Source organism: Bos javanicus, chromosome 29, assembly GCF_032452875.1.
Source record: "Bos javanicus breed banteng chromosome 29, ARS-OSU_banteng_1.0, whole genome shotgun sequence".
Taxonomy (NCBI): domain Eukaryota; kingdom Metazoa; phylum Chordata; class Mammalia; order Artiodactyla; family Bovidae; genus Bos; species Bos javanicus.
The window spans coordinates 24,287,086-24,314,339 of NC_083896.1; the positions used below are offsets into that span (position 1 = coordinate 24,287,086).

General features: G+C 38.1%; 1 protein-coding gene across 2 annotated transcripts in view; it reads right to left on the reverse strand.

The window, feature by feature from the left end:
• The window catches only part of NELL1 (neural EGFL like 1), a 1,051,740-nt gene that overhangs the window by 800,140 nt on the left and 224,346 nt on the right, over positions 1 to 27,254 (reverse strand). For both annotated transcript variants that reach the window (XM_061406202.1, XM_061406204.1), the window contains exons 6-7: positions 4,650 to 4,722; positions 3,942 to 4,024 (exon numbers count right to left, since the gene is read on the reverse strand). In XM_061406202.1, coding sequence (XP_061262186.1) covers positions 3,942 to 4,024; positions 4,650 to 4,722 — 156 coding nt within the window. The remainder of the gene's footprint in view (positions 1 to 3,941; positions 4,025 to 4,649; positions 4,723 to 27,254) is intronic.

Genomic DNA, 27,254 nt, shown 5'->3' on the forward strand with positions numbered 1-27,254 from the left:
AAAATACACAAACCAAAGATTTTAAAAAGTCATCACAGGAGCTGATACAAAAGGAAGAAGCCATAGTGGCCAAAACAAACTCATGGCCAGGGATCTAGGGAGGCGAGTGAGCATCAAAGCTTCATGATGTCAGCCAAAACATGCAGCCTTTGGGCTCCCACCTTGACGGCTACAGAGGAGGCCAGGGAGACAGATAACAGGGTCTGCCCAAGAAGAGATGTCTTAAAGGAAACTCCTACATCAAGGTGGGGCCCGAAAGGGCTGTACCCTCAGCTTCAGAGTGAACGAAAAAGAAACAAGGCTTATACAGGCACAGAAGGAAGACCATCCAGTTCAGACTGTGGTCCTGGCTAAATAGAAATATCTTCCTTGAGAAATCTTAAGGAATTCTTTGCTGAGAATTCACCTGGCTGATCCCAGGTTTGCAGTCTAATTCTGAGTCATCCCCATGATCTGAAAAACCTTAAAGAGATCATACAATAGAAGTTACCCCTGAGTGGGCCTGCCAGAAGCATGCATAATGTGAACCCAGAACTCAGAAAATTGCCACATGTATCTAAGGACAAGTGGCTATAACCAGATGGGTGAGATCAGAGGCCTTATTCTTACCTGATCTTCCTCCTTCAAAAGCTACTACAAGCTCCATGCTCATGTTTCACTCCCAACAGATGCCTTCTGAACACACACTCCTCTTTTTCTCTCCTCTTACGTGCCCATGCTTCTTCTCACTATTATTGCCATCCTCTTACTGGCAGTATCTTCCTCTCTTTCTCCATCAGTCATTCCTCCTTTATATCTTTTGATTCTCTTTCTAATCCTTTCTCCCCCAACCATAAACTTTCTCAGTCATGATTCAACTTTCAGAATCTAAGCTTGAATTCCAGCTTTGCCATTCATTTTTCTTGGGAAAACTTACACAACCTTCTTGGAACTCCATCTTCTCCTGGATAGTGTGCTAATAAACCTGACTCAGGATTGCTGTAAGGATTAAAGAGAGGGAATCTAAAAATTTAAGCATTGTAACTAACACATAGTAAATGTTCAATAAATATTACCTAGTATCTTTCCAGCTTATTCCAGATCAGGGGTTGACAAACTAAAGCCCTTGGACCAAATCTGGCCCCACTTATTTTTGTATGGCCTGTGAGCTGAGAATGATTTTTATATTTTTCAGTGATTATAATTTTTAATTGAAGTATGGTTGATGTATAAGATATTATATGTTACAGGTGTACAATATAGTAATGGACAATTTTTAAAGGTTTATACTCCATTTTAAGCTATACAATATTGACTATATGCTCCTTGCTGTATAATAAGCTACCATGATATACTGTACAATAGCTTGTACCTCTTAATTCACTATCCCCATATTCTTCCTCCAGACCTCCCCACTAAAAACTGCAACCTTGTTCTCTATGAGTCTGCTTCTTTTTTGTTACATTCACTAGTTTGTTGTACTTTTTAGATTCCACATATAAGTGATATCAAACAGCATTTGCCTTTCGCGTATTTATTTCACTTAATATAATGCCCTCCAAGTCCATTGCTGTGAATGGCACAATGTCACTCTTTTTTATGGCTGAGCAGAATTCCATTGTGTGTGCGCATGTCACCTGAGGCTGAGTGGCATCTTTCTTGGTCCAAAAATTTGGTAACAAGCTACAATATAATATGTATATGTACCACATCTTCTTTATCCATTCATCTGTTGATGGACACTAGGGTTGCTTACATAGCTTGTCAATTCTACATAAAACTGCAATGAACACTGGAGTGCATGTATCTTTTTGAATCAGTATTTTGGTTTTCTTTGGATATGTACCCAGGGACGGGATTGCTGGGTCATAAGGTAGTTCTACGTTTAGTTTTTTGAGAAACCTCCATACTATCTTTCACAGTGGCTGCCTCAATTTATACTTCCACCAATAGTTTACAAAGTTTCTACTGTAAATGAAAACAATTCAACAAAGTATTATAATCATTTACATAGCTTCCCTTTACTATGGAGAAAACAGTAACATCTGCTACTTGCGTTCTTTTTGAAGACAGCCAATCTGACAGGTGTGAGGTAGTATCTCATTGTACGGTTTTGGTTTGCATTTCCCTGATAATTAGCAATGTTGAGTATCTTCATGTTACATTGATCAATTTCATTCAAGTGAAATAAAAATATACATCATGTTCTCAATTTTGCTTCTTGATCTACAAAAACTAAAATTTACTAACCAGCCCTTTACAAGAAAAGTTTGCCAGTTCCTCTTCTAGATTATCATGGGTTCCAAATTTTGCAGAGAAAATTGAAGTACTCAGTTTTCTAATTATAATTCTATTCACAGTTTGAAAGAAATAGACTTATAAATCTTCTACAGGGCCGGGGGTGTTTAGAAGGTGGATTAAACCACTGTCTGCTTGTAATCACCCACAATTAAATATCTTCTGCCTTACAAATGCCCATTTTACAAAATAATGTTTTGAGGACAGAGCTCAATGCGGCTGCTAGATAATGTACAGCTAAAAAGACAAAAATGATATTCCTGCGAAAAAAAAGAATGAGAACAAAAAGGGCACCATCAACTCCAGGATATGAAGAACCACAGTCACCTGAAGCTGAGTGGCATGTTTCTTGGTCCAAAAATTTGGTAGCAAGCTAAAATATAATTAACAGTATTGAGATCAAGCTGCTCCAGACAATATAGCTGAAATAATAGCTTCTACATGCCACAAGCTGGGAAAGCAAATAATTGCCTGCGTTTCACATTTCCACTATACTCTGATGTGAAAAGCTCTCAATTCTCAGTTTTAGTTTCTCTCTTTACGAAAGCGCTCTTTCTCTCCTTTGCAGACAAAAAAAGACTTGGCCAAAAAACCTAGTTTGAAACAGAAAGACTGTCTTCAGCAGCACAATCTTTGAGTCCAAAATACAGCCCTACCTCCCAAACACTGACCTACCCCACCAATTTTCCCCTCGTACTATGGCTGATGGCAGGAGCCGTCACAGCTGCAGGTGGAATAGGATTAATGTATCATTTTCACTGTTACTAAAAGTCTTCCTTTTGCAGAGTATAATGTCTCTTAGGCCCGACCTAATTCTTTCTTCGCCCTAGGCTGGAACTCATGTCCACGACGGATTGGTATCATAACAACAGCACTAGCCATGTTTTCTATTTATTCAGCACCTTTCTTCACAAGGCTCAGGGCTTTTCATTATCAATCTAAATTTTATGAATATATATTATTAAAGCCCCTAATTGTCTACATTTCTGGCTCTGCCACTCAATATGACATCTGTGGGGGTAGAAATGACTTCATCATTGCCTCCTCTTTGCCTAATACAGTGTCCAGCAAAGAGCAAATCCTCAAAAGATGCTTGTCAAGTGGATATGGAGAAGATGGAGAGATACAGAAGTAGAAGACTGAAGTTGTTAAAAGCAAACTTGCCTCCTTGACTATTTGAACTCAGTACCAGTTTTGAAATGAATCATGTATTAGAAATGTGATATAATGCCTTCCTGTGACAGTAATCTGTTTCTAACAACAGTGATTTTGCCCTTTCTGATTATTGGCAATTATTCTTGCATCCAGAATGCATTAGCTTATAAGCAGCAGTGACTCTGACCATATACCAGCTCGCAGTGTTACTAGTTTAATAGCCAATGGGAAAATTCCTTTTCCACTCCCAGGGAGGCTACAGTGATACATATTGCCTCTTTCTTCCAAACATTTTTCAAGCAAACATTTTGATACAGCTGAATAGCATCAAAGACGTAAATGGTTATGTTTACTATAGGTTGTCCTATTTCAAGAAAGAGTAAACCATTTTTATGGTAACATATTTCAGATGCCAAAGCTAAAAATGTTTCCATTATAGCAAATCACTCTGAGTTCCAGATCGAATGGACAAAAAAATGAAACATCACAAGTGAAGTTTAGATACCTACTTTTGCAGTCATCTTGGCCAAAAGCTCTTGTAAATCCATTATTCCTTGCACCAGGCTTAAGAAATCACTGCAAGTTGGGCAAGCTCAATAAAGAAAATATAAAATAAATGTTGATACTGTGCTAACAGAAGAAAATATATTTTTCAACCATAGTTGTTTGGTTATGTAGAAGGGTTTTCACTTTTCTGGTTAAGTTTGACTTCAAAATTGCAGTGAATGCACAAGGATTTCAGATCTAGATCTTTCCCTTTCATTAATAAAAACGAAATGAAAGGAAAGGAAAGGCAGTATGTTTTAAACTGTAAAACATTTTTAAATTTAAATTAAGCTCATTTTTATCAGGCCTAAAGAATTGTGAATTATCACAGAAGCAGCAAAAGTAAACTATCCAATTCAAGAAATTTTAAAAATAGTTTTTATACATGTATTTATATAGTTATACCAAGCATAACTTTCTGTATCAATCTACAGACTAAAAACTGCTCATGTTAACTTTTCTTATCTTCAAATTTTAATTCTATGAATTATACATAAACTTTAAAAAAATTCAAAGACAGAAGTATTTAGGATACATAAGATCTCTCACTAATCCCACCACCTCATAAGTCAACAATGTAAATAGTTTGTGTATATCCTTCCTGACAGCTTCTCTCATATTATCAACAAGTTATATAACATAATTCTGAAATGCTTTAAGTTGCTACTTACTGCGATTCAGGTTTGGACACTGTGTTATATATCCGTTTGGCATGAAGATGATTTTCCCATCTTGGATAATCCCCTTGATAAAAGAAGAGAGAGGTGGCAATCACTATTACACGTATCAATTCAAATGGCCCCTGTCACATGCTCTCTACAGGGAAGATTTTTTTTTATTTAACATGACTGATAACCTCATTCAGAAGCTGAGTTGGTCACAGTGACCTACTGCAACTCATGCTCTTCCAGAAATCTCAAAATGTCCATTCATCTTGAGAAAGCTACAATTACTTACTACTGATTTATGCTAATGATATCATAGAACTAAGGATCCATCAGTCAATGTTTTTAAGCTGTCCCTCTAAAAAGGCACTGATGCAATAAAAATTCTCCTCAATGCCCTAGTCATCTTAAAACATTAAATATTGCTGATTTCCAGGATTATCTTAGGTGGGGGAAAGAGACAATAGGAACATATTAGACTAAAATGCTCTGCTGATTCATTTAATCAAGGAAATAATATTAGACTTGGGGAAAACTAAGAACCTTGCTCTCAGCTAATTGAATAACATGAGTCTTTGCTGGTGAGTCTTAAGATTTGTTCAACATCTCACTGTGGATGAAAGGAGGTCTTTTAATTTTCCAATATGTCTAGAAGAACAGCCCTAATTTAAGCAAGTCATTGGGGCTGTCATCTCTCAATGAAAATATTGACATAGCTTTTGGACTTTTCATGTTGAATTTCAAGATTCTCTTTCTAGGGTATTTTTTCCCTGGTTTGATGGAAGAGATATTACAGAACAGATGGAACATGTAGAAGCTGGTTCAGTACACCGAGCTTAATCTATAAATAAAATATAGGCTTATGATAGTGTGGCAAGTCTTTCAGAGGGAGTAAAGTTTAACATTTATGTGCTTATCCTCTGAACAGCAAAAGGTAATCAGCAAATGCTGTTTCTGCTTATTATTTCAAGATAAAATATTAATTGGAAATGTTAATAGAAACAACAGGGTCAAAAGGCCTCTTCCTCAAAACAAGATACCTTTATTAATCTCTTCCTCTTTGAGGATGATGCAGTGTCTGTGATTACCAGAGCAGACAGCCTCACCATGGGAAGGAGGTCCCTGCCACAGTTCTTCAAAATGAATTTGCCATGTCTTGCAAGGGAATTCCAGGGAGTAATTAATAGAGCACAATCTAAGTCAATCAGCTTCTTCCTGGCACAGTATTGCACAGTTTTTCAAAGCAAATTATCTCCTTTAAGAGGCCAGGGCACCTTTCAAGCATGTTTGAGGAATCTGAGAAAAGCATGGGATTGTCAGTCAGTGGTTTATCTGTAGCTAACTGGGTTTACTTAGGAAGTCAACCATCTTCTCTGAGCTTCAGTCACTTGATCTAGAAAAAAAGAAGTGCTGTATGCAAAAGCTGCAGAACCTTCCAGCACTTAAGTGCTGGGTCAATGAAATCTTTGTCCAAACTGAAATGGTCACAATTTAGATCTGTGTGCTTTTGCTAACTTTCAAGATAAAAGAAAAAATCAGTCAAGAGTAAATCAAAGCTATAGATTTCCATCATAGAACAGACCATCAGAGAGATATAATATCACATTAGAAAATATCTGTCTAAATAGGCTAAACATGGATGAAGTAGAGTGACTATCTAGGTCTGCCTGGGATTTAGAGATTTGGGTGCTAAAACTGAGACTCCCAGGCAAATCAGGACAGTTGATCACCCTCAGTGATGCAAAAGTAGAGAAAATACTTATACTAGGAAAGGGCTGGGTCTATTACCTGCTGGTCAGAAAAGCCTAAATCATTCTTATTTTTATTAGCCATGAAAAAGACCCTTGGAAACCTAGAATATATTTGTCATGGTATTATCTTTGCCAAAAGAAATGGAAAATCCATTTGAAAGGATATTCCTTTTGCTTATCCTGTAGCAATGTATATTATACACAGCAGTATTCTTTTTGGCTTTTTTTTTTTTTTTTGTCACATAGTTGCTTTACAATATTGGGTTATTTTCTGCTGTATAGCGAACTGGCCCTTTTATTTTAATGACTGACTGATTTTGCATTTTAAAATTACTAATTGTTTCTCCCACACTTTCTTCTTCCTGCATCCCTCCTCATTTCTCTTTCTACTAGTAATCTCAGGCACACACATGTGTGTTACACAGATCATTAGATGAAGGTCAATGGTGTTGACCTGAACAAAAATGGAAATAAGAACGGACAGATCTTTGATCCCCATCAGCACAAAACCTCAAGGCACTTCATATTTTTTTCTAAAAAAAATAAAAAGGTCATGAGGGTCAGCCCACATACTGGCTTAAAATGTTTTCTTACCAAATGAATCAAGATGGGAATGCTAATTTGTTTGAATGGTTATAATTCCAGTCTGGATTAAAAAGAAAGGCGGAATATACTGTACAAATACCAACTGTAACCCAAAGAAGAGTGAGTGTATGCATTTACCTATAAATACATATCGATATATATATATATCCCAGGACCTTCTCATAATAAGAATCAAAAGGTCTTGCACTGAATTGTCATATGGACTAGAGTCATCCCTCAGTAGTTGGAAGGTAATTCTGGGACCTCCTTTTCCCCCTACCCATCAGGGATACAAAAATTTGCAGAAATGACATAATACAGTATGATTTCTGTATACACAGGCTCAGCATGCATGGAATCAACCAACTGCGAGTCAAAATTGTTTGATTCTGAAGATGTGGAAATGGCAGATAGCAGGCGGATTTTATTTATTTCCTGGACATTTGTCAATAAAGGAAGCATTTGCTAGGCACTTAGTTTTCTTTAGAAAACAGAATTTTATAAAGCATGAAACAACAAACAAAAAGAAGGTGATCGGCCTTATCTCTCTCAGAAAAATCATCTTTGAGGATTTCTAAAGATGAAAGCATACCTTAAAACATAGCAACTTCTCCCCCAAAAAGGTGAAATAAGGGATAAAAAAATAGAAATTCTATTATTTTTCTTCATTTAACTTCAAATGTATCTATACTTAACTGGAAAAAAGAAACTCTGGCTGAGCCTATACCAGCAGACCTCCTTTGATCTCATTTTTTAAGACTATGCTTTATTTCATACCATTGACCATGGCAGTATTTCTCAAAATGCCAACTTCTTAAGAATCACATTGAGTATTTAACATTCAGATTCCTGGCTCAATGTCAGATTCTGTTTCAGGGGAGTCAGGGTGGGCCCGGATTCATCATTTTCAAAAGCTGTCCCAGAGGATTCTCACAAAAAGTCAAAGAGCCCCACTTTGAAAAACACTGCTCTGTTGTCCCTGGGAAAGGAACTGGCAATCCATCCCAGTACTCTTGCCTGGAAAATCCCATGGACAGAGGAGCCTGGCAGGCTACAGTCCATAGCATCACAAAGAATCGGACAAGACTGAGCTACTGAACGTGCTCCTTGTTGTCAATCATTTGGATTTCCTAGAGCAATATTTTGGAGAAGGCAATGGCACCCCACTCCAGTACTCTTGCCTGGCAAATCCCATGGATGGAGGAGCCTGGTGGGCTGCAGTCCATGGGGTCGCTAAGAGTCGGACACGACTGAGAGACTTCAGTTTCACTTTTCACTTTCACCCATTGGAGAAGGAAATGGCAACCCACTCCAGTGTTCTTGCCTGGAGAATCCCAGGGACGGGGGAGCCTGGTGGGCTGCCGTCTATGGGGTTGCATAGAGTCGGACACGACTGAAGCAACTTAGCAGCAGCAGCAGCAGAGCAATATTTACTCCTTACACAATGGTGAAGGTAGTATCAACATCCAGTACACTAATAGAGTAAAATATTACTATCTGGAAGTGAATGGCAACCAACCAAATTACTAAATTGGTAACACCATGAAGGACAAAACATAGGCTTTCACTTCAGCATCCCCTGCAATTCCCATCATAGTATATTCCACAAAGTAGTCACAATCAACACCTTACCTATATCAAATGCTTAAAAACTATGAAGTATATAATTGTAGGCGAGCAAAACTTGCCACTTGAAATGTGGCAAATGTGGAATGTAAGATTAGACCTGAAAACAATCAAAGCCCAAAAGACACAGAAAGAAACTCTGACCTTCACCCTAACTACCTAAAACAATCAAGACAGAAGGTCTGTTCCCAGAAGAGAGCTATTACCAGAGCTCTCTGCCAGGAATATGAGCCAGGTGTGGTAGAGAGACAAGATCAGCATGCACTCTGCACCCACTGTCTCTGCAGGTCCAGCAAACATTTATCTACTGAAATTTGCTCTGCCATCTCCATCTCCATATGAATTGTCTACCTCCCCCTTGCAATCCCAAAGTTCTACCACCACATCCAGGTAGTCTTAGCTGAAAATGGTATTTAAGGTGAGGTATTTCAGCCACTTATGGTAAGCTACTCAGTTTTCCTGGATCTCGGCCATGTACACATGTTGTTGAAATCTGTTTTGAGTATCTTCTAACTGGTCTCACATCAGTTTAATTCTTAGACTCACCAGAAAAACCTAGGAGAGAAGAGGAAGAAGTCTCTTCCTCCCTGACACAATCAGTTCAGTTCAGTCACTCAGCCATGTCCGAATCTTTGCGACCCCATGAATTGCAGCACGCCAGGCCTTCCTGTCCATCACCAACTCCCGGAGTTCACCCAAACTTATGTCCATTGAGTCAGTGATGCCATCCAGCCATCTCATCCTCTGTCATCCCCTTCTCCTCCTTCCTCCAATCTCTCCCAGCATCAGAGTCTTTTCCAATGAGTCAACTCTTCACATGAGGTGGCCAAAGTACTGGAATTTCAGCTTTAGTATCATTCCTTCCAAAGAACACCCAGGACTGATCTCCTTCAGAATGGACTGGTTGGATCTCCTTGCAGTCCAAGGGACTCTCAAGAGTCTTCTCCAACACCACAATTCAAAAGCATCAATTCTTCGGTGCTTAGCCTTCTTCGCAGTCCAACTCTCACATCCATACATGACCACAGGAAAAACCATAGCCTTGACTAGACAGATCTTTGTTGGCAAAGTAATGTCTCTGCTTTTGAATATGCTATCTAGGCTTGTCATAACTTTCCTTCCAAGGAGTAAGTGTCTTTTAATTTCATGGCTGCAGTTACCATCTGCAGTGATTTTGGACCCCAAAAAAACAAAGTCTGACACTGTTTCCACTGTTTCCCCATCTATTTCCCATGAAGTGATGGGACCAGATGCCATGATCTTCCTTTTCTGAATGTTGAGCTTTAAGCCAATATTTTCACTCTGTTCTTTCACTTTAATCAAGAGGCTTTTTAGTTCCTCTTCACTTTCTGCCATAAGGGTGGTGTCATCTGCATATCTGAGGTTATTGATATTTCTCCTGGCAATCTTGATTCCAGCTTGTGTTTCTGCCAGTCCAGCGTTTCTCATGATGTACTCTGCATATAAGTTAAATAAACAGGGTGACAATATACACCTTTTGACATACTTGACTTACTCCTTTTCCTATTTGGAACCAGTCTGTTGTTCCATATCCAGTTCTAACTGTTGCTTCCTGACCTGCATATAGGTTTCTCAAGAGGCAAGTCATGTGGTCTGGTATTCCCATCTGTTTCAGAATTTTCCACAGTTTATTATGATCCACACAGTCCAAGGCTTTGGCATAGTCAATAAAGCAGAAATAGATGTTTTTCTGGAATTCTCTTGCTTTTTTGATGATCCAGCGGATGTTGGCAATTTGCTCTCTGTTCCTCTGCCTTTTCTAAAACCAGCTTGAACATCTGGAAGTTCACAGTTCATGTATTGCTGAAGCCTGGCTTGCATAATATTAAACTATAAATTTATAGCTCTTAAGAGTCTGTGAAAATCATATGGAATGCTAGTTGTTAAACTAGGGGTACACACCAGAATTTTAGAGGAGGGTGAGAGAGTACAATTTTCTATAAAATTTTTAAATGGCCCTGAGGTGATTTTGATATGCCTGATGAAAACTACTGATCTAGGGACTGATCACCTGGTCATTAGACCAATGAAAAATCTAAAAGCTCTGATATTTTAATTAGCTTTTCTAAAGGATACTGTCGGATGGCATCACCAACTCAATGGACATGACTTTGAGCAAACTCCGGGAAATGGTGAAGGACAGGGAAGCCTGGCATGCTGCAGTCCTGAGGTTGCAAAGAGTTGGACCTGACTTAGTGACTCAACAAGAACAACAAAAGGACACCTTAATCTTGGGCCATCAACTACAGGTCTGCTAACTTCAGACCAGTGCTGGTCCACTATCAGTTCACTTCAGTGCAGCCGCTCAGTTTTGCCCATCTCTTTGTGACCCCATGGACTGCAGCACGCCAGGCCTCCCTGTCCATCACCAACTCCTGGAGCTTGCTCAAATTCATGTCCATCAAGTCGGTGATGCCATCCAACCATCTCATTCTCTGTTGTCCCCTTCTCCGCCTGTCTTCAATCTTCCCCAGCATCAGGGTTTTTTCCAATGAGTCAGTTCTTCACATCAGGTGGCCAAAATATTGGAGCTTCAGCATCAGTCCTTCCCATGAATATTCAGGGTTGATTTCCTTTAGGATGGACTGACTGGATCTCCTTGCAGTCCAAGGGACTCTCAAGAGTCTTCTCCAACACCACAGTTCACAGTGTAAATAAAATCATTTGAGAAAGTCTCCTAGTTACGTGGACTCACAAGATGGTGCTACAAGGTAGTCCTGTTCTCAAAATAAGGTTCTAGAGCACCGAATGAGCTCCCTGTGTCACACAGCAAACTCCCACTGGCCACCCACCTCAGAGCTCCACAATATTGTGTCAGCTCCTGATGTATGGCAGGAGCTGACACAACATTGTGGAGAAATAATCCTCCAATTTAAAAAAAAAAAAAAGGAAAAACAAGATGAAAAAAAATTTTTTAAAAATGAGGTTCTATCTTGATTGCCTTCATGGAGAGATACTATTCAACTGTCCATAATGAGTTATTTGCATTCGATGCTAACAGTCAGCTGAAACAGTTTTTCAGTGCTGGAAAACTAGGGTCCTTTTAGGTAGCCTAACATTCTCCCCTGCAACCTTATTTACACTATTAACTTGCTAAACCATCCCATTTCTTGTTGTTAGTACAGTGCTAAATCTCAGCCACTCTGGGGCTCTAAATAAATCCCTAAGGGGCAGAGCCCAAATTAATGAGCTTTGACCATTAGTACAATGAAAAGAGAAAATGGATCTTTCTTCCTCTTTGTTACATCCACCTGTTGCCACCTTCTTCATCTTCCTGCACTCAGCTCACCAGGTACTGAAAAATAAATTTGCACCAGGCAGGTGATATGTTATGGGTTTGTTTTTTTGTTTTTTGGTCTAGGGCACTAATGCCCATTATTTCCGTTGTTCCAAGAACATTTCTCATTTCACACTAAAAAATACAGGGAGATGCAGAAAAAGAGTTAGAAAAATTATGCCATTATTAGCCTCTTCTGTGTGGAATAAGGAAGATTAGGCAAGCCCTTCCAACACTTGGAGCTTTCCGATACAAATGAAAGCAGCTTTGCCGCCAAACAAATGCTAATTCTTCTTTAACACTCTTATTTCCCTGCAGATCTCTGTTTACACTGAAGAAAATGGTTTCCTTTTTTGTAGGCTAAAACACTGAAACAAATTGCTTTGAAAGGGAAAGGAAAAGGGAGTGGGGAAGAGTTCCTGGCAGGCATGTAAATATATGGATGAAGATGTGGTCTGTTTATAAACTGGCAAGGACCCAAGCTTTGGCAACAGGCTAACAAAAAGTAAGACTTGCGAAACTGACAAGGAGGGTTTTCAAAATGCAGCCAATTATGTATTTCTGCCTTGAAGACAGTTAATAAAATATTCCAGCTTGCATAAAAGCCAAGACAGACACTTGTCGACTTCCATTACAATCAATAAAAACTGTCAGCTCATTAGCATATCATTAGCTTTCCTGCTGTTTCCAAAGATTTAATGCACAGAAATATTAATCTACAAATATATGATTCCCTGGCTGTGTGACTTTGACTTTCTGCATGAAAGGAAAAAATAAGAATTAGAGATGGGAGGAATTCAGTATAGCTTCTTTTTCTATGTGGCTATAAACATATGCTTACCATCTGTGGAATTATGGGAACCAGCTGAGGTAGAAAACAACAGCTGTGGCAGAAAAAAAAAATAATAATCAATTTCACTTCCCCGTGACAGCTCAGCTATTAAGGCGACAGTGAAGTCCAGGTAAGGGAAAGGTTTCAGACCTAAATTCACCAGACACAGAGACACAGTCTGAGAGAATAGTTCTAACTGTGAATGGCTTTGGGATCAGAATTCTCCCTGAGAGTTCAGCTATTTCGAAACTGTCAGAACAACCAAACCTCTGAAGCACTGTGATTCACCTAAGCTTGTTTTTTTCTTTACCCTCTGAAATAGTGACAGCATAATCAGCTTAGTACGAATCAAAGGGAAATTGAGCGGTAGGCAACCACCTTGATAATGAAAATCTACGACAATCAGAAGATTCAGATAAGCCTATCACTACTGGCCAACTGCTTTCTCAAATGGATGCTGTTTTGAAGTGAAGAATTCCGCAGCTTGTGTTCTGTGTCTCTGATAGGCAGTGACTAACACTAGAGGTTTATGTGCAAAACACCAAGCAAATGATTCCATCCTCTGCTGCTTCATCAGCAACATTTTATTGCACTATTCCTAAGGATGCACCAGGAACAAGAAAAAGGCTTGACAGTTTTACCTTTTACTTTGCCTATGAAGTGACCATTCATATTTAAAATAAAGAACAACACAGTTTTAGCCTGAAAACACAACATAAGAATTTTAGTTCTGGAACCAACACACAGGTGTGGTTCTTGGATCCAGGAGGCAGTTTCTACACGATATATATTAAAAGCCTGAGAAGTCACCTGAGAAGTGAATGCCTCTTTTACAGGAAGATTTTTTGACACTGAAACTATCAGGATAATTGGTGTAATGAGACATTGGCTTATATCCCCTGTCCTAGCCATCTCACCTCACCAAAGCATGGACTGAACACACTCTGGTGTACAGGACACTATGGGGGAGATGAGTTTTCAAAGGTTTCCTTCTAAAGAGCTACTGGATGGAGCTACTCATTCTAGGGAATAAGGAGAACCACAACGCTCCCTAGGAAGATGGGGTGTGTGGAACTGCCACCTCCTTTTGGTGCTTATCACTGGGACCGCCTATTCTGGGTTGGAGCTAAGGAAGAAGACAAGTTTGTCTTCTCCATGGGACATGGTATACTTAAGTGAAATACTCCACCATCTAACACAGTGACATAGTAAGCAAGCCCCTAAAAACATCTGTTGCATGAATGAGCAAAAATCTTGAGGAAACAAAAAAAAGTTCTAAGTTTTGATCTCATTTCACTCACTTATAAACTATGTGACATACATACTGCTTGGTCTTTCTGAGTATCCTTGCCTCATTTATACACTAGGGGTAACACAGTCAACCCTTTGTACCTGCAGATGCCCAGTCCACAGGATACATGAAGGGCCAACTACACTCTGTCGTTTTATATGAGGGAGTTGAGCATCCGTGTAGTTTGGTATATCCACAGAGGATCTTAGAAACAGGCTACAGAAGGATGATTACATTACTATTTAATTAGCATTCTCTGAAGGTGAAATGTAATTAACTGAGGTCATAAAGGTATGGCCAGACAAGGTCTACAACAGAGAAAGCAGTCAATAACCACTGGTACTCTATTCCTCATCCCTACAACCCACCTCTGCAGGTAAATGATTGTCTAGGTCTATGAAGAACCTCTGTGTTTTCTGTCTGTAACAGGGACTGGGGTTCTTAAGCAAGGATTCTTTATATCTACAGAGAATAACACACTCATCAAGCTGGAACAGACATAGGATACACTCTTCTCCCTCTCTTAATCACGAGCTGCCAACTGAAACAAAAGTCCCTAAATGGTAGAAAAAATCCCTAATATGACTACAGAATAGACTTAAGCATAAAAGGAACATTAAATACATAAGGGGAAGCATATGCATGTTGTAAACCTACTGTGTGCCAGGTGCTTTTAATATATATTCTTATATAACCTGCATTACCTTTACGAGAGATATCTTTGCACTTTACAAATAAGAAGTCCGATTCACAGCTTGTGCATTTACTCATTCATGTTAAGAGTACACCATCTGCCAACTATGGACCTGGTATATCTGAACCACTTGCTGAATAAAATAGAGTTCTGACCTTGTTAAATCTCAGAATCTAGATATAGTGATCAATAATAAACAAGTAAACCCTCATAACCCTCATATATATTATTTAGGATCAACTACATAATTTGCAGAATCCCTTATTCAAAACATTATTGAAGACTTGGAGATGGCAATAGCAGAAGCATTAAACCAACCATGGAATGGCACTGGCTAACTGCTCATGAAGCCACGCCTATGCTTTCAAACTGTACTAAGAGTGAAGAGGAGTTGAAGTTGCAGTGAGATGGTAGGTATACCCACACATGCCTTGGATTCAAATGCTTCCAACTATGACTTCATTCCTTTTTCTTTCTGTCCTCTGACTGCTTCATTACAATTATTTTCAAGTTCAGTGATTGTTTTCTTCTTCCTGCTCAAACCTGCTGGTGAATCCTTCTAATCTGTATTTCAAATGTACTTCTCAGTTGCAGGATATCTATTTGGTTCCTTTTTATACTTTCTGTTTAATGATATTCTCTTTTGTTCATACATAATTTTCCTCACTTCCTTAAACTTTTAGGCCACGTTTTCCTTTAGTTTTTTGAACACATTTAAGGCAGTTATTTTCAAGTTTCCATCTACTAAATCTAATATTTGGACTTCCTCCAGAATGGCTTCTATTTATTTTGTTTCTTTGAATGGCAGTACCTTTCTGATTCATCTCATTTCAAGACTGAACAACTGAATATTGTAATGACTCTGAAAAGCAGTCTCTCCCTTCCCCGGGATCTCCTGGTTTTTTTTTTTTTTTTTTTTCCCCTGTTCTTTTCATTTGTCTTATCTATTGTTGAATTGCTGCAGTAATCCATTTGTTTAAGAGTTTATCTATTTTCACAGAGACTGTATTCCTTATTATTCAGTTGGTGAAAAAGTAATTGTGGTTTCAGATGGTGAATTTTAAATCATTATAACTAGGCTCAAACACATCTTTATTAATCAAAATAGGAACTATTAGAATCAACACATTTTTGCCAATGAGAAGTAAGTTTGATTATTCTCATAGCATAAAATCCATGCTTTAGGATTTGATGGACTCTTGGTCTGTGTCCTGCTGGTTGTGGAAACCTTTTCCCTGCAAAAAGTTGTCAAGATGCTTAAAGAAGTAGCAGTCATCTGGTAAGAAGTCAGGCAAATATGGCAGATGAGGCAAAACTTTGTAGCCCAATTCATTCAACTTTTCAAGTGTTGTTTGTACAACATGTGGTCGGCAGTTGTGGAGAAGAATTGGGCCCTTTATGTTGCCCAGTGCTGGCTGGAGGTGTTCCAGGTTTCAGTGCATCTCATCAGTTTGCTAAGCATACTTCTCAGATGTAATGGTTTCACTGGGATTCAGAAAGCTGTAGTGGATCAGATAGGCACCAAACCACCAAACAGTGCCCCTGACCTTTTTTGGTGCAATTTTGGCTTTGAGATGTGCTTTGGGGATTCTTCTTTGTCCAGTCACTGAGCTGGTCATTTCCAGTTGTCGTATAAAATCCATTTTTCATTGCATGTCACAATTCTATTGAGAAATGGTTTCTTGTTGCATAGAATGAGAGAAGACACTTCAAAATGACAATTTTTTAATTTTCGGTCAGCTCACGAGGCACCCATTTATTCAGTTTCCTCACCTTTCCAATTTTCTTCAAATGTCAAATGACCATAGAATGGTCGAAGCTGAGTTCTTTGGCAACTTCTCGTGTAGTTGTAAGAGGATCAGCTTAGATGATGGCTCTCAATCGGCTGTTGTCAACTTCTGATAACCAGCCACTGCACTCCTCTTCTTCAAGGCTCTCATCCCCTTTGCAAAACTTCTTGAACTACCACTTTACTGTACATTCATTAGAAGTTCATGGGCCAAATGCATTGTTGATGTTGTGAGTGGTCTCCACTGCTCAATGGCCCATTTTGAACTCAATGAAGAAAAACATTCAGATTTGCTTTTTGTCTACCATAATTTCCCTAGGCTAAAATAAATATAAACAGCAATAAGTCATTAGCAAAAATAAAAATATAAAGTGAGAAATGTGCATTAAAATGATGTATAACATAATCACATTTAAGAATGTATTCCAATATCAAACAACAAATTTCAAAAATGTAAAACCAAAATTAATCTTGCACCAACCTAATATGTTTGGTCACTGAAATCTCTGCTCCTGAGCTGTGTTCAGAAATTTTTCAGACGAACACAATTTCCTTGAATGCCAGGAACTGGGAGAGGGGGGAGATAGGGGACAGCACGCTATATGCTAGGGCCCTCTAACACTTAGCCATGCTTGTGCAAATCCTAGGGCTCATCCCCAGTGAATGTTTACTGTGTTCCCAGGGCTCTGATGAGCAAAAATCTTGCTCTGAGCTTGCAGATAGCTTTCTACATTCCTCAGATACATGAGTGCTTTTGAATGCCTTAAACTGCCCAATGAATCTCTCTCTTCAGTCTTCCCTCTTTGTTTCAGGTTGCCACATGTGTGTGTGTGTGTGTCTGTGTGTGAACTATGATCTTTTGCCCCAGGTTGTCTCATATCTCTGCATTCTTTTTAAGCAATGTCTACCTTTCTTCTGCCCAGATAGAATTCTGATTCTGAGTTAGGTGAACTTCAGGTAGTCTCAGACAGAACAAACATGCAAAATAATTTGTAGACAGAAGGTTTGCTCTGCTCTCTTGGAACCTGGGACCATGGCTTCATACTGGGAACAGGGACTGACATCTTTTAAGACTGCCACTGAGCTATAGTTGGTGTGGGATGAAGGCAAGTAACACTGCCACAGAGCTTTCCTACTATTTTGATGTTGCCTTTTTCTTTATTCAGAATTAACTTGGTTGCCATAAGTCTTTAACATTTTCCAAAATTCTGACAAAGTTGGTTCTAACAGTTTCTGCTTGTTTTCTGATATTTCTATGGAAGTAAAGAAACTTGGAGCTGCTTACTAAACTGTTTGCTGACATCAAGCTGCCTGAGTTCTAACAGTCCCTCCTGGAGATTCAGATGCAGTCTAAAGTTGGAGAGACATTAACCTAAAAAGACACTAAATTAGAAACTAACTATTGACCATATCTTATGAGATCCTTACAGAGACCAAGATGAAACTCTAATCTAGATCATCAATACATGTCACCTATGTCAGTGCATTTAAATTTGAGTCTTCAACCCTACAGATCAAAACCAATGAGAAAGCCTTTAAAAAAACCTATAAATTCCCAAACCAAGGGGCAGTCCCAAGACGGCAGAGGAATAGGATGGGGCGACCACTTTCTCCCCCACAAATTCATCAAAAGATCAGTTGAATGTTGAGCAACTTCCACAAAACAACTTCTGAACTGACCCCAAACTGCCCACAACAGCTCCATAGAAATTCCTAGATATATTTTCACTATTATCACTTTTTAATTAAAAAAGTAGTTCTTTATTACTCCTTTGACTTTCATTTTAATAGCCTACCTTTCAAAAAAACTATTTTTAAAAATAAATTCCATATTGTTTTTAACTTTTGAGATTGGTTTTTTTTGTATTTTTTATATTGTATTTTTGAGCATCTAACCTCTATTTTAGGTTTTTAATCTCTGCTTTTTGATATCTGTTATCAATTTTGTACCATTAAGAATCTAATCTTCAGTATCCATTTTCATGCAGAGATTTGATTACTGGCTTGATTGCTATCTTCCCTTTTGACTCTCCCTTTTCTTCTCCAAGTCACCTCTGTCTATCTCTATATAACTCAGTGAACCTCTCCGGGTGTTCTAGGCTGAAACAAGCACTTACAAATTTGATCACTGGCTAGATTGCTCTCCCCCCTTTTGACTCTCCCTTTTCTCTTCCTGGTCATCTCTATATTCCCCTTCCTTCTTCTCTATTCTACATAACTCTGTGAATCTCTCTGGGTATTCCTGGCTGTGGATAATTGTTTCACCATTAACCTAGGGGTTTTATCTTTTGTGCTTTATGGATGGAGAAGTCTTGAGGACTGAAAGCCAGAGGCAGAAGGCTTAACTCCAGAACTTTAGGACATCAGAGAACTCCTGACTCCAGGGAACACTAATAGGCAAGAGCTCACCCAAAAGTCTCCATACCTGCACTAAAACCAAGCTCCACCCAAGAGCAACAAGTCCCAGTGCAAGACACATTACACTAATTCTCCAGAAAAACAGGAATACAACCCGGAACATTAAAAGACAGGTGCCCAAAGCCATGCCAAACCCATAAACACCCAAAAACTCACTACTGGACACTTCATTGCACTCCAGAGAGAAGAGATCCAGCTCCACCTACCAGAACACAGATGCAAGTTCCCCAGCCAGGAAACCTTGGCAAGCCACTGGTCCAACCCCACCCACAGGGAGCAGACTCCACAATTAAGAGGAATCATGAACATCCAGCCTGCAGAAAGGGCATCCCAAACACAGCAAGCTGAACAAAATGAAAAGGCAGAGAAATATTCAGCAGGTGAAGGAACATGATAAAAACCCACAAAACCAAACAAAAGAGGAGATAGGGGCTCTACATGAAAAAGTTTTCAGAATAATGATAGTAAAAATGATCCAAAATCTTGAAAACAAATGGAGTTACAGATAAATAGACTAGAGGCAAGTACTGAGAAGATGCAAGAAATGCTTAACAAGGACCTTGAAGAAATAAAGAAGAATTGATCAATAATGAACACTTATAACTGAGATTAAAAGCACTCTGGAGGGAACCAACAGTAGAGTAACTAAGGCAGAAGAGAGGATAAGTGAGGTGGAAGATAGAATGGTGGAAATAAATGAATCATAGAGGAAAAAAGAAAGAAATGAGGACAACTTCAGAGACCTCTGGGGAAATGTTAAATGCCCCAACATTTGAATCATAGGTGTCCCAGAGGAAGAAGACAAAAAGAAAGGGCATGAGAAAATACTTGAAGAGATAATAGTTGAAAACTTCCCTAAAATGAGGAAGGGAATATCTACCCAACCCTAAGAAACCCAGAGAGGCCCAAACAGGATAAACCCAAGGCAAAACACCACAAGTCACATATTAATCAAACTAACAAAGATCAAACACAAAGAGAAAATATTAAAAGCAGCAAGGGAAAAGCAACAAATAACACACAAGGGGATCTCCACATGGATAACAGCTGATCTATCAATAGAAACTCTTCAGGCCAGAAGGGAAATGACTGGACATAGTTAAAGTGATGAAAGAGAAAAATCTACAGCCAAGATTACTCTACCCAACAAGGATCTCATGCAGATATGAAGGAGAAATCAAAAGCTTTACAGACAAGCAAAAGCTGAGAGAATTCAACACCACCAAACTAGCTCTTCAACAAATACTAAAGGATCTTCTCTAGACAGGAAACACAGAAAGGTTTATAAAAAAAAAAAAAATGAACCTGAAACAACAAAGTAAATGGTAATGGGATCATTCAGTTCAGTCGCTCGATCGTGTCCGACTCTTTGCGACCCCATGAATCGCAGCACACCAGGCCTCCCTGTCCATCACCAACTCCTGGAGTTCACTCAGACTCATGTCCATCGAGTCAGTGATGCCATCCAGCCATCTCATCCTCTGTCATCCCCTTCTCCTCCTTCCTCCAATCCCTCCCAGCATCAGAGTCTTTTCCAATGAGTCAACTCTTCACATGAGGTGGCCAAAGTACTGGAGTTTCAGCTTTAGCATCATTCCTTCCAAAGAAATCCCAGGGCTGATCTCCTTCAGAATGGACTGGTTGGATCTCCTTGCAGTCCAAGGGACTCTCAAGAGTCTTCTCCAACACCACAGTTCTAAAGCATCAATTCTTCGGCGCTCAGCTTTCTTCAGAGTCCAACTCTCACATCCATACATGACCACAGGAAAAACCATAGCCTTGACTAGACGGACCTTTGTTGGCAAAGTAATGTCTCTGCTTTTAAATATGCTATCTAGGTGGTCATAACTTTCCTTCCAAGGAGTAAGCATCTTTTAATTTCATGGCTGCAGTTACCATCTGCAGTGATTTTGGAGCCCGCCCCCGCCCCAGAAAAAAAGTCTGACACTGTTTCCACTGCTTCCCCATCTATTTCCCATGAAGTGATGGGACCAGATGCCATGATCTTCGTTTTCTGAATGTTGAGCTTTAAGCCAACTTTTTCACTCTCCACTTTCATTTTCATTAAGAGGCCTTTTGTACTTATCAATAATTACCTTAAATGTAAATGGGTTAAATGCTCCAACCAAAACACAAAGACTGGCTGAATGGATACAAAAACAAGACCCCTATATATACAGTCTACAGGAGACCCACCTCAAACCTAGGGACATATACAGACTGAAAGTGAGAGGCTGGAAAGATATTTCATGCAAATGGAGATGAAAGGAAAGCAGGAGTAGCAATACTCAGATAAATAAACGTTAAAATAAAGACCGTGATAAGAGACAAAGGGCACATAATGATCAAAGGATCAATCCAAGAAGAAGATATAACAATTATAAATATATATGCACCCAATATAGGAGTACCTCAATACATAAGACAAATGCTAACAAGTATGAAAGGGGAAATTAACAGTAAGAGAACAATAGTAGGGGACTTACCCCACTAACACCTATGGATAGATGAACCAAAGAGAAAATTAGCAAGGAAACACAAGTTAAATGATACAATGGGTCAGTTAGACCTAATTTATATCTACAGGGCATTTCGCCCCAAAACAATGCATTTCACCTTTGTCTCAAGTGCACACGGAACATTCTCCAGGATAGACTATATCATAAATATGACATAAATCACAGCAAGATCCTCTATGACCACCTCCCAGAGTAATGGAAGCAAAAGCACAAATAAACAAATGGGACCCAATTAAACATAAGCTTTTTCACAACAAAGGAAACTATAAGCAAGGTAAAAAGACAGCCTTCAGAATGGGAGATAATGAAAGCAAATGAAACAACTGACAAAGAATTAATCTCAAAAATATACAAGCCACTCATGCAGCTCAATACCAGAAAAATAAATGACTAAATCAAAAAGTGGGCCAAAGATCTAAACAGACATTTCTTCAAAGAAGACACACAGATGGCTAACAAACACATGAAAATGTGCTCAACATCACTCATTATCAGAGAAATGCAAATCAAAACCACAATGAGGCACCATCTCATGCTAGTCAGAATGACTGCCATCAAAAAGTCCGCTAACAATAAATGCTGCAGAGAGTGTGGAGAAAAGGGAACCCTCTTACACTGTTGGTAGGAATTCAAGCTAGTACAGCCACAATGGAGAACCATGTGGAGATTCCTTAAAAAACTAGAAACAGAACTGCCATATGACCCTGCAATCCCACTGCTGGGCATATACACCAAGGAAACCAGAATCGAAAGAGACACATGTACCCCACTGTTCATCACAACACTGTTTATAATAGCCAGGACATGGAAGCAACCTAGATGTCCATCAGCAGATGAATGGATAAGAAAGCTGTGGTACATATACACAATGGAATATTACTCATCTATTAAAAAAAATGCATTTGAGTCAGTTCTATGAGGTGGATGAAACTGGAACCTATTATACAGAGTGAACTAAGAAAGAGAAACACCAATACAGTATATTAACACATATAGATGGAATTTAGAAAGATGGTAACAACAAAACCCTATATGCAAGACAGTAAAAGAGACATAGATGTAAAGAACAGACGTTTGAACTATGTGGGAGAAGGTGACGGTGGGATGATGTGAGAGAATAACATGTATATATATATACATGTATATATATTAAACATGTATATAACTATATGTAAAACAGATGACCAGTGCAAGTTTGATGCATGAAGCAGTGCACACAAAGCTGGTGCTCTGGGTCAACCCAGAGGGTTAGGGTGGGGAGGGAGGTGGGAGAGGGATTCAAGATAGGGGGACACATGTGCACGCACGGCTGATGTCAATGTATGGCAAAAACCACAATATTATAATTAACCTCCAATTAAAACAAAATATTTTTTAATTTAAATAAATAAATAGATTCCCAAACCCTATACTTCAGATTCTCAACACAGGAATTTGAATATTAAAGTCTCCCTCACATGATTCTGACCCTTTTCAGGACTGGGAAATAGCTGCTGCTCTTTGTTACAGACCCAAAGTCCCTAAGAAAAGTGTAGGTTCACCACCAGTTATCTAGCAACAGAACAAGAAACAGCATTAAATGAGAGCTAGTTTGGAGCAGGGACACTTTGGCAAATTTCTGTTGATTCTTGGACACATGGAAAAATCATAGAACATGAAAAAAATCACACGTATGTATATAGATATATGTACTTACTTTTATACGTGTGTGAATTATCACTGTAAAAGTTATGTCACTTTTTTTTATTTTGAATATGTATGATGCACAAAAGGGTTGAAACCAATCTATGGCAAATACCTGTGAATTTACCACCTACCTTAAATAAAATGTTATATCACTATAGTTGAAGCCTTCTGGATACCCATCCCTAATAAAATCCCATTTCTTCCTCTCAGAAGTTAAACTAGTCTGAATTTAAGCTTATCAATTCCCATGTCTTTATCTTTTCACCCATCAGTTCAGTTCAGTTGCTCAGTCGTGTCTGACTCTTTGCGACCCCATGGACTGCAACACACCAGGCTTCCCTGTCCATCACCAAGTCTCAGAGCTTACTCAAATGCATGACCATTGAGTCAGTGATGCCATCCAACCATAAATGTATAAATAAGCAATATATAGGATTGTTTTGCATTTTTAAACATATAAATGATTTAATACCATAATTTTCTTCCACACCTTGCTTTTTCATTCAACATTATGTTTGCAATTCATCAATTTTTATTCAATTTCTAAGATTTTAATGTTTACCACAATTTAAATATTCTAATGATGGACAGCTTGGTTTGTCTTTTTTTTAAGTTTTTGAAATTTAAAAAAACAAATGCTCCTGTGATAATGCTTGTACATATCTCCTTGGGTACATGAGTTTCTTTAATAGAGAAACATGGAAAGAAGAGTTTGTTCAGGATTTATACCTAGAAGTTGGGTTCCTGTGTCATAAGTTATGCACATCTTCAATTTTATAAAAAATCTCCCCAATTGCTCTCCCTAGCTGTTCTACCAGTTCAAATTTCCACTACAGTGAACACATGACAACTATCTCCTTCACACTTAACATTGTTGGTTTGGTTTTTTTTTGTTTTTTTTCTTTTTCCATTTTGTTAGAATGATGGCTAAGAATTGTGGGTATGTGCTCAGTCACGCACCACTCTTTGCGACCTCATAAACTGTAGCCCGCCAGGCTCCTCTCTCCATGGGATTTTCCAGGCAAGAATATCAGAATGAGTTGCCATTTCCTAGTCCAGGGGATCTTCAGAACCAGGGATCTAAACCACATCTCCTACGTTGCCAGGCACATTCTGTACCACTCTGTCACCTGGGAATCCCAGCTAAGAAACAATATCTCCTAATGGTTCCAATTTGCATTTCCAAGATAACTACTGAAATGGAATTCCTTTTAATACATCTATTTGCTTCCACTTTGAAGGACTGCCTTTTATACATATTTTGCTAGATTTCTTATTGAGTTATGAGAGTCTTGATTTGTAGCATTTCTTTAATGAATATTATTCAATATTTCTTTGCTAACTGATCATTGTTGCCAAGATTATCTTTCATAAACAGATCTTTGTATTCTATATATTAAACTTATCAATATTTCCTTTAATGATTCTGTATTTTTTGACCTTAAGAAATTGTTCTCTACTCCAAGAACATGAAGATTTGCTTCTATTTGTCTTCTAAAAACTTTTAAAGTTTTAATGTTTAGGTATTTAAGTTAATTCTAAATGTTAATTGTTTTTTTGGATATGGTATGCAAATAAATACTTAAAGCCTTTCCTGTCACTATACACAGTCAATCATATCAATTTATATATACATGAAATATTTAGTTAACTGAGTTTCCTAAACATTTATCAATGAATACATCCTCTCATCATGTATCTGATATGCCATTTCAAGTTTCCAAGTTGCCATATATAATGGAACAGTATCTGACTTCTCCATCTGTTCTATTGACTCATATGCCAATTCTTGCACTATAAGATTCCTGTGAGTTTATTATAAGCCTTTATATCTAAAAGAGCAAGTCCCTCTTCCTTTTTCTTCTTCAGAATTGTCATTATTCTTGTTCTTTAATCCTCCATAGGGCTTCCCTGGTGGCTCAGACAGTAAAGAATCTTTACTGCCTGCAGTGTAGGAGAACCAGTTTGATCCCTGAGTCAGGAAGATTCCCTGGAGAAGAGAATGGCTACCCACTCCAGTATCCTTGTCTGGAGAATTCCACAGACAGAGGAGCCTGGTATGTTACAGTCCATGGGATCACAGAGTCAGACACAACTGAGAAACTAACACTTTCACTTTTCTTCTTTCTTCAATCTTCTACATAAATTTTAAAATCAGCTTATAGATTCCATCCAAAAAAAAAATCCTGTTGGAAATTTATTACAAGTTAACTGAATCTACAGATCAATTTGGGAAGAACTGCATTACTATTTAAAACCTTCTTCTCCAGGAACATGGTATATCTTTTCCAATTTAGATGTTCTTTAATATAGTTTATAATAGAATTTTATAATTTGCTTCATAACTGTCATGGATATATTTGATTTTATTTGTGCTTAAGTACCTATACATTGTTATTATAAACAAAATGTTATATCTAACTGCATTTTTGTTGTTCCTGCTGCAAATTTCATTCAGTAATGCAGCTGACTTTGTTTTTTGATTTTATATTTACTCAAATAAAGTGAAAACTTTTGTTCATACAAAAAGAGTATCCAAAAAAAGCCAACAGAAGTGTCCAGTCTTTCTGAAGTCTCTTGGCAATTGTAATTACTCATGAATCCAATTTTTGTAGACTATTACATACTTTGTGAATAAGTATGTTTTTCTTTTTCATAATCCTAAAGGTTTTAACTTACTTTGCTGGTAAGGACCTACAGTAAAGTGTTGAAAAGAAACATGGTAATAGAGATTCCTACATGATTTCTGATTTCAGTAGGAATCTTCTTAATATTTAAACCATAAGTGTGATGTTTCTATGTATGTTTTCGTCATGTACTTTTTATCAGCTTAATGTTTTCTTCTATTCTGATTTTGCTAAGAACTTTTTTTGTCATGAATCAGTATTGAATTTCATGTAGTGTTTTTTTCTGCCTCTTGAGATAACCACAGAAATGAACAAATATTCTGATGATGAAAACAGATTTATATTATTGATTGAAATAACCAACAGGCTCTCTCGCTCGCTCTGTCTTTCACACACACACACACAGATACACTCAGTTTGCTAATATTTTGTTTAACATGTTAATCTGTGTTTAAACATGTTAATCCATGTAATTTACTTTTGAAGTAAATTAGCTTGTACAATTTCTTGTGTAATTCCTGTCTAGTTTACACATCAAAGTAACTCTATCCTTATAAAATGAGATGGGTAGTGTTTTCATTTATTTTCTCCTCTGGAAGAGTTTATATAAAATAAGAGATGTTTCCTTGGGTGTAATACAGCTCCCTTGTATAACTGTCTGAATCCAGTGCTTATTTGGTGGAAAGACATCGTAGACTGCAAAAATGGTCACAGTCCTTTGCTCTTTGCCGGTTCCACGCTCTGTGTAATGAGAATTTGTAGCATATCTCATCAAAAGGCAGAGTCTATTTCCCATACTCTTAAATCTGGCCTTGTAACTTGGTTTGGCCAGTAAAGTGCAGAAAAATAATGTGCAAGTTTCAACTGCAGGCTTCAAAAGGCCATTCAAAGTTTTGTTCCAGCTCTAGAAACCCTTGTCAGCAATCATGTTAAAAAAACTGGACTAGACTATAACATGTAGCAGAGATAAACCAAACTAAACATTCTAGAACAGTCAGCCCCTAGAAAACCTAGCAGCTGACCAAAGATGCTACAAAGTGAACTCACTGAGAATGTAAGAACCAGTCAGCAAAACCCAGCCCAAATTGCCAACGCACAGAATTCTGAACTGCACAAATGGTTGCTGTTCAAGCTGCTAAGCTTCAATTTGTTATGCATCAAAAGCTAATTGGTACAGTATACAGATTTTAAAATATAAATTTTTTATGATATGTTAAAGATTCCAAGACTATCTGGGTTTTTCACTTCTTAAATCCATTTTGATCATGTATATAATAAGGAATTATTCATTTTTCTCTAGTTTTCTATTTCATTGGCACAAAACTGTTAATAATTAATTACTATTGGTTTTATTTTCAGAGTGTTTTTTGTGTGCATTTGTTATTCACATTGGTTTTTACACCTTCTCCCATTTTCTTCTTGCTCAAACTTCCAGATGTTTAGCCTGAGTTATTCTTTTCTAAAAAGGTTAGCTTTTTTCCTCCAGCTATTATTA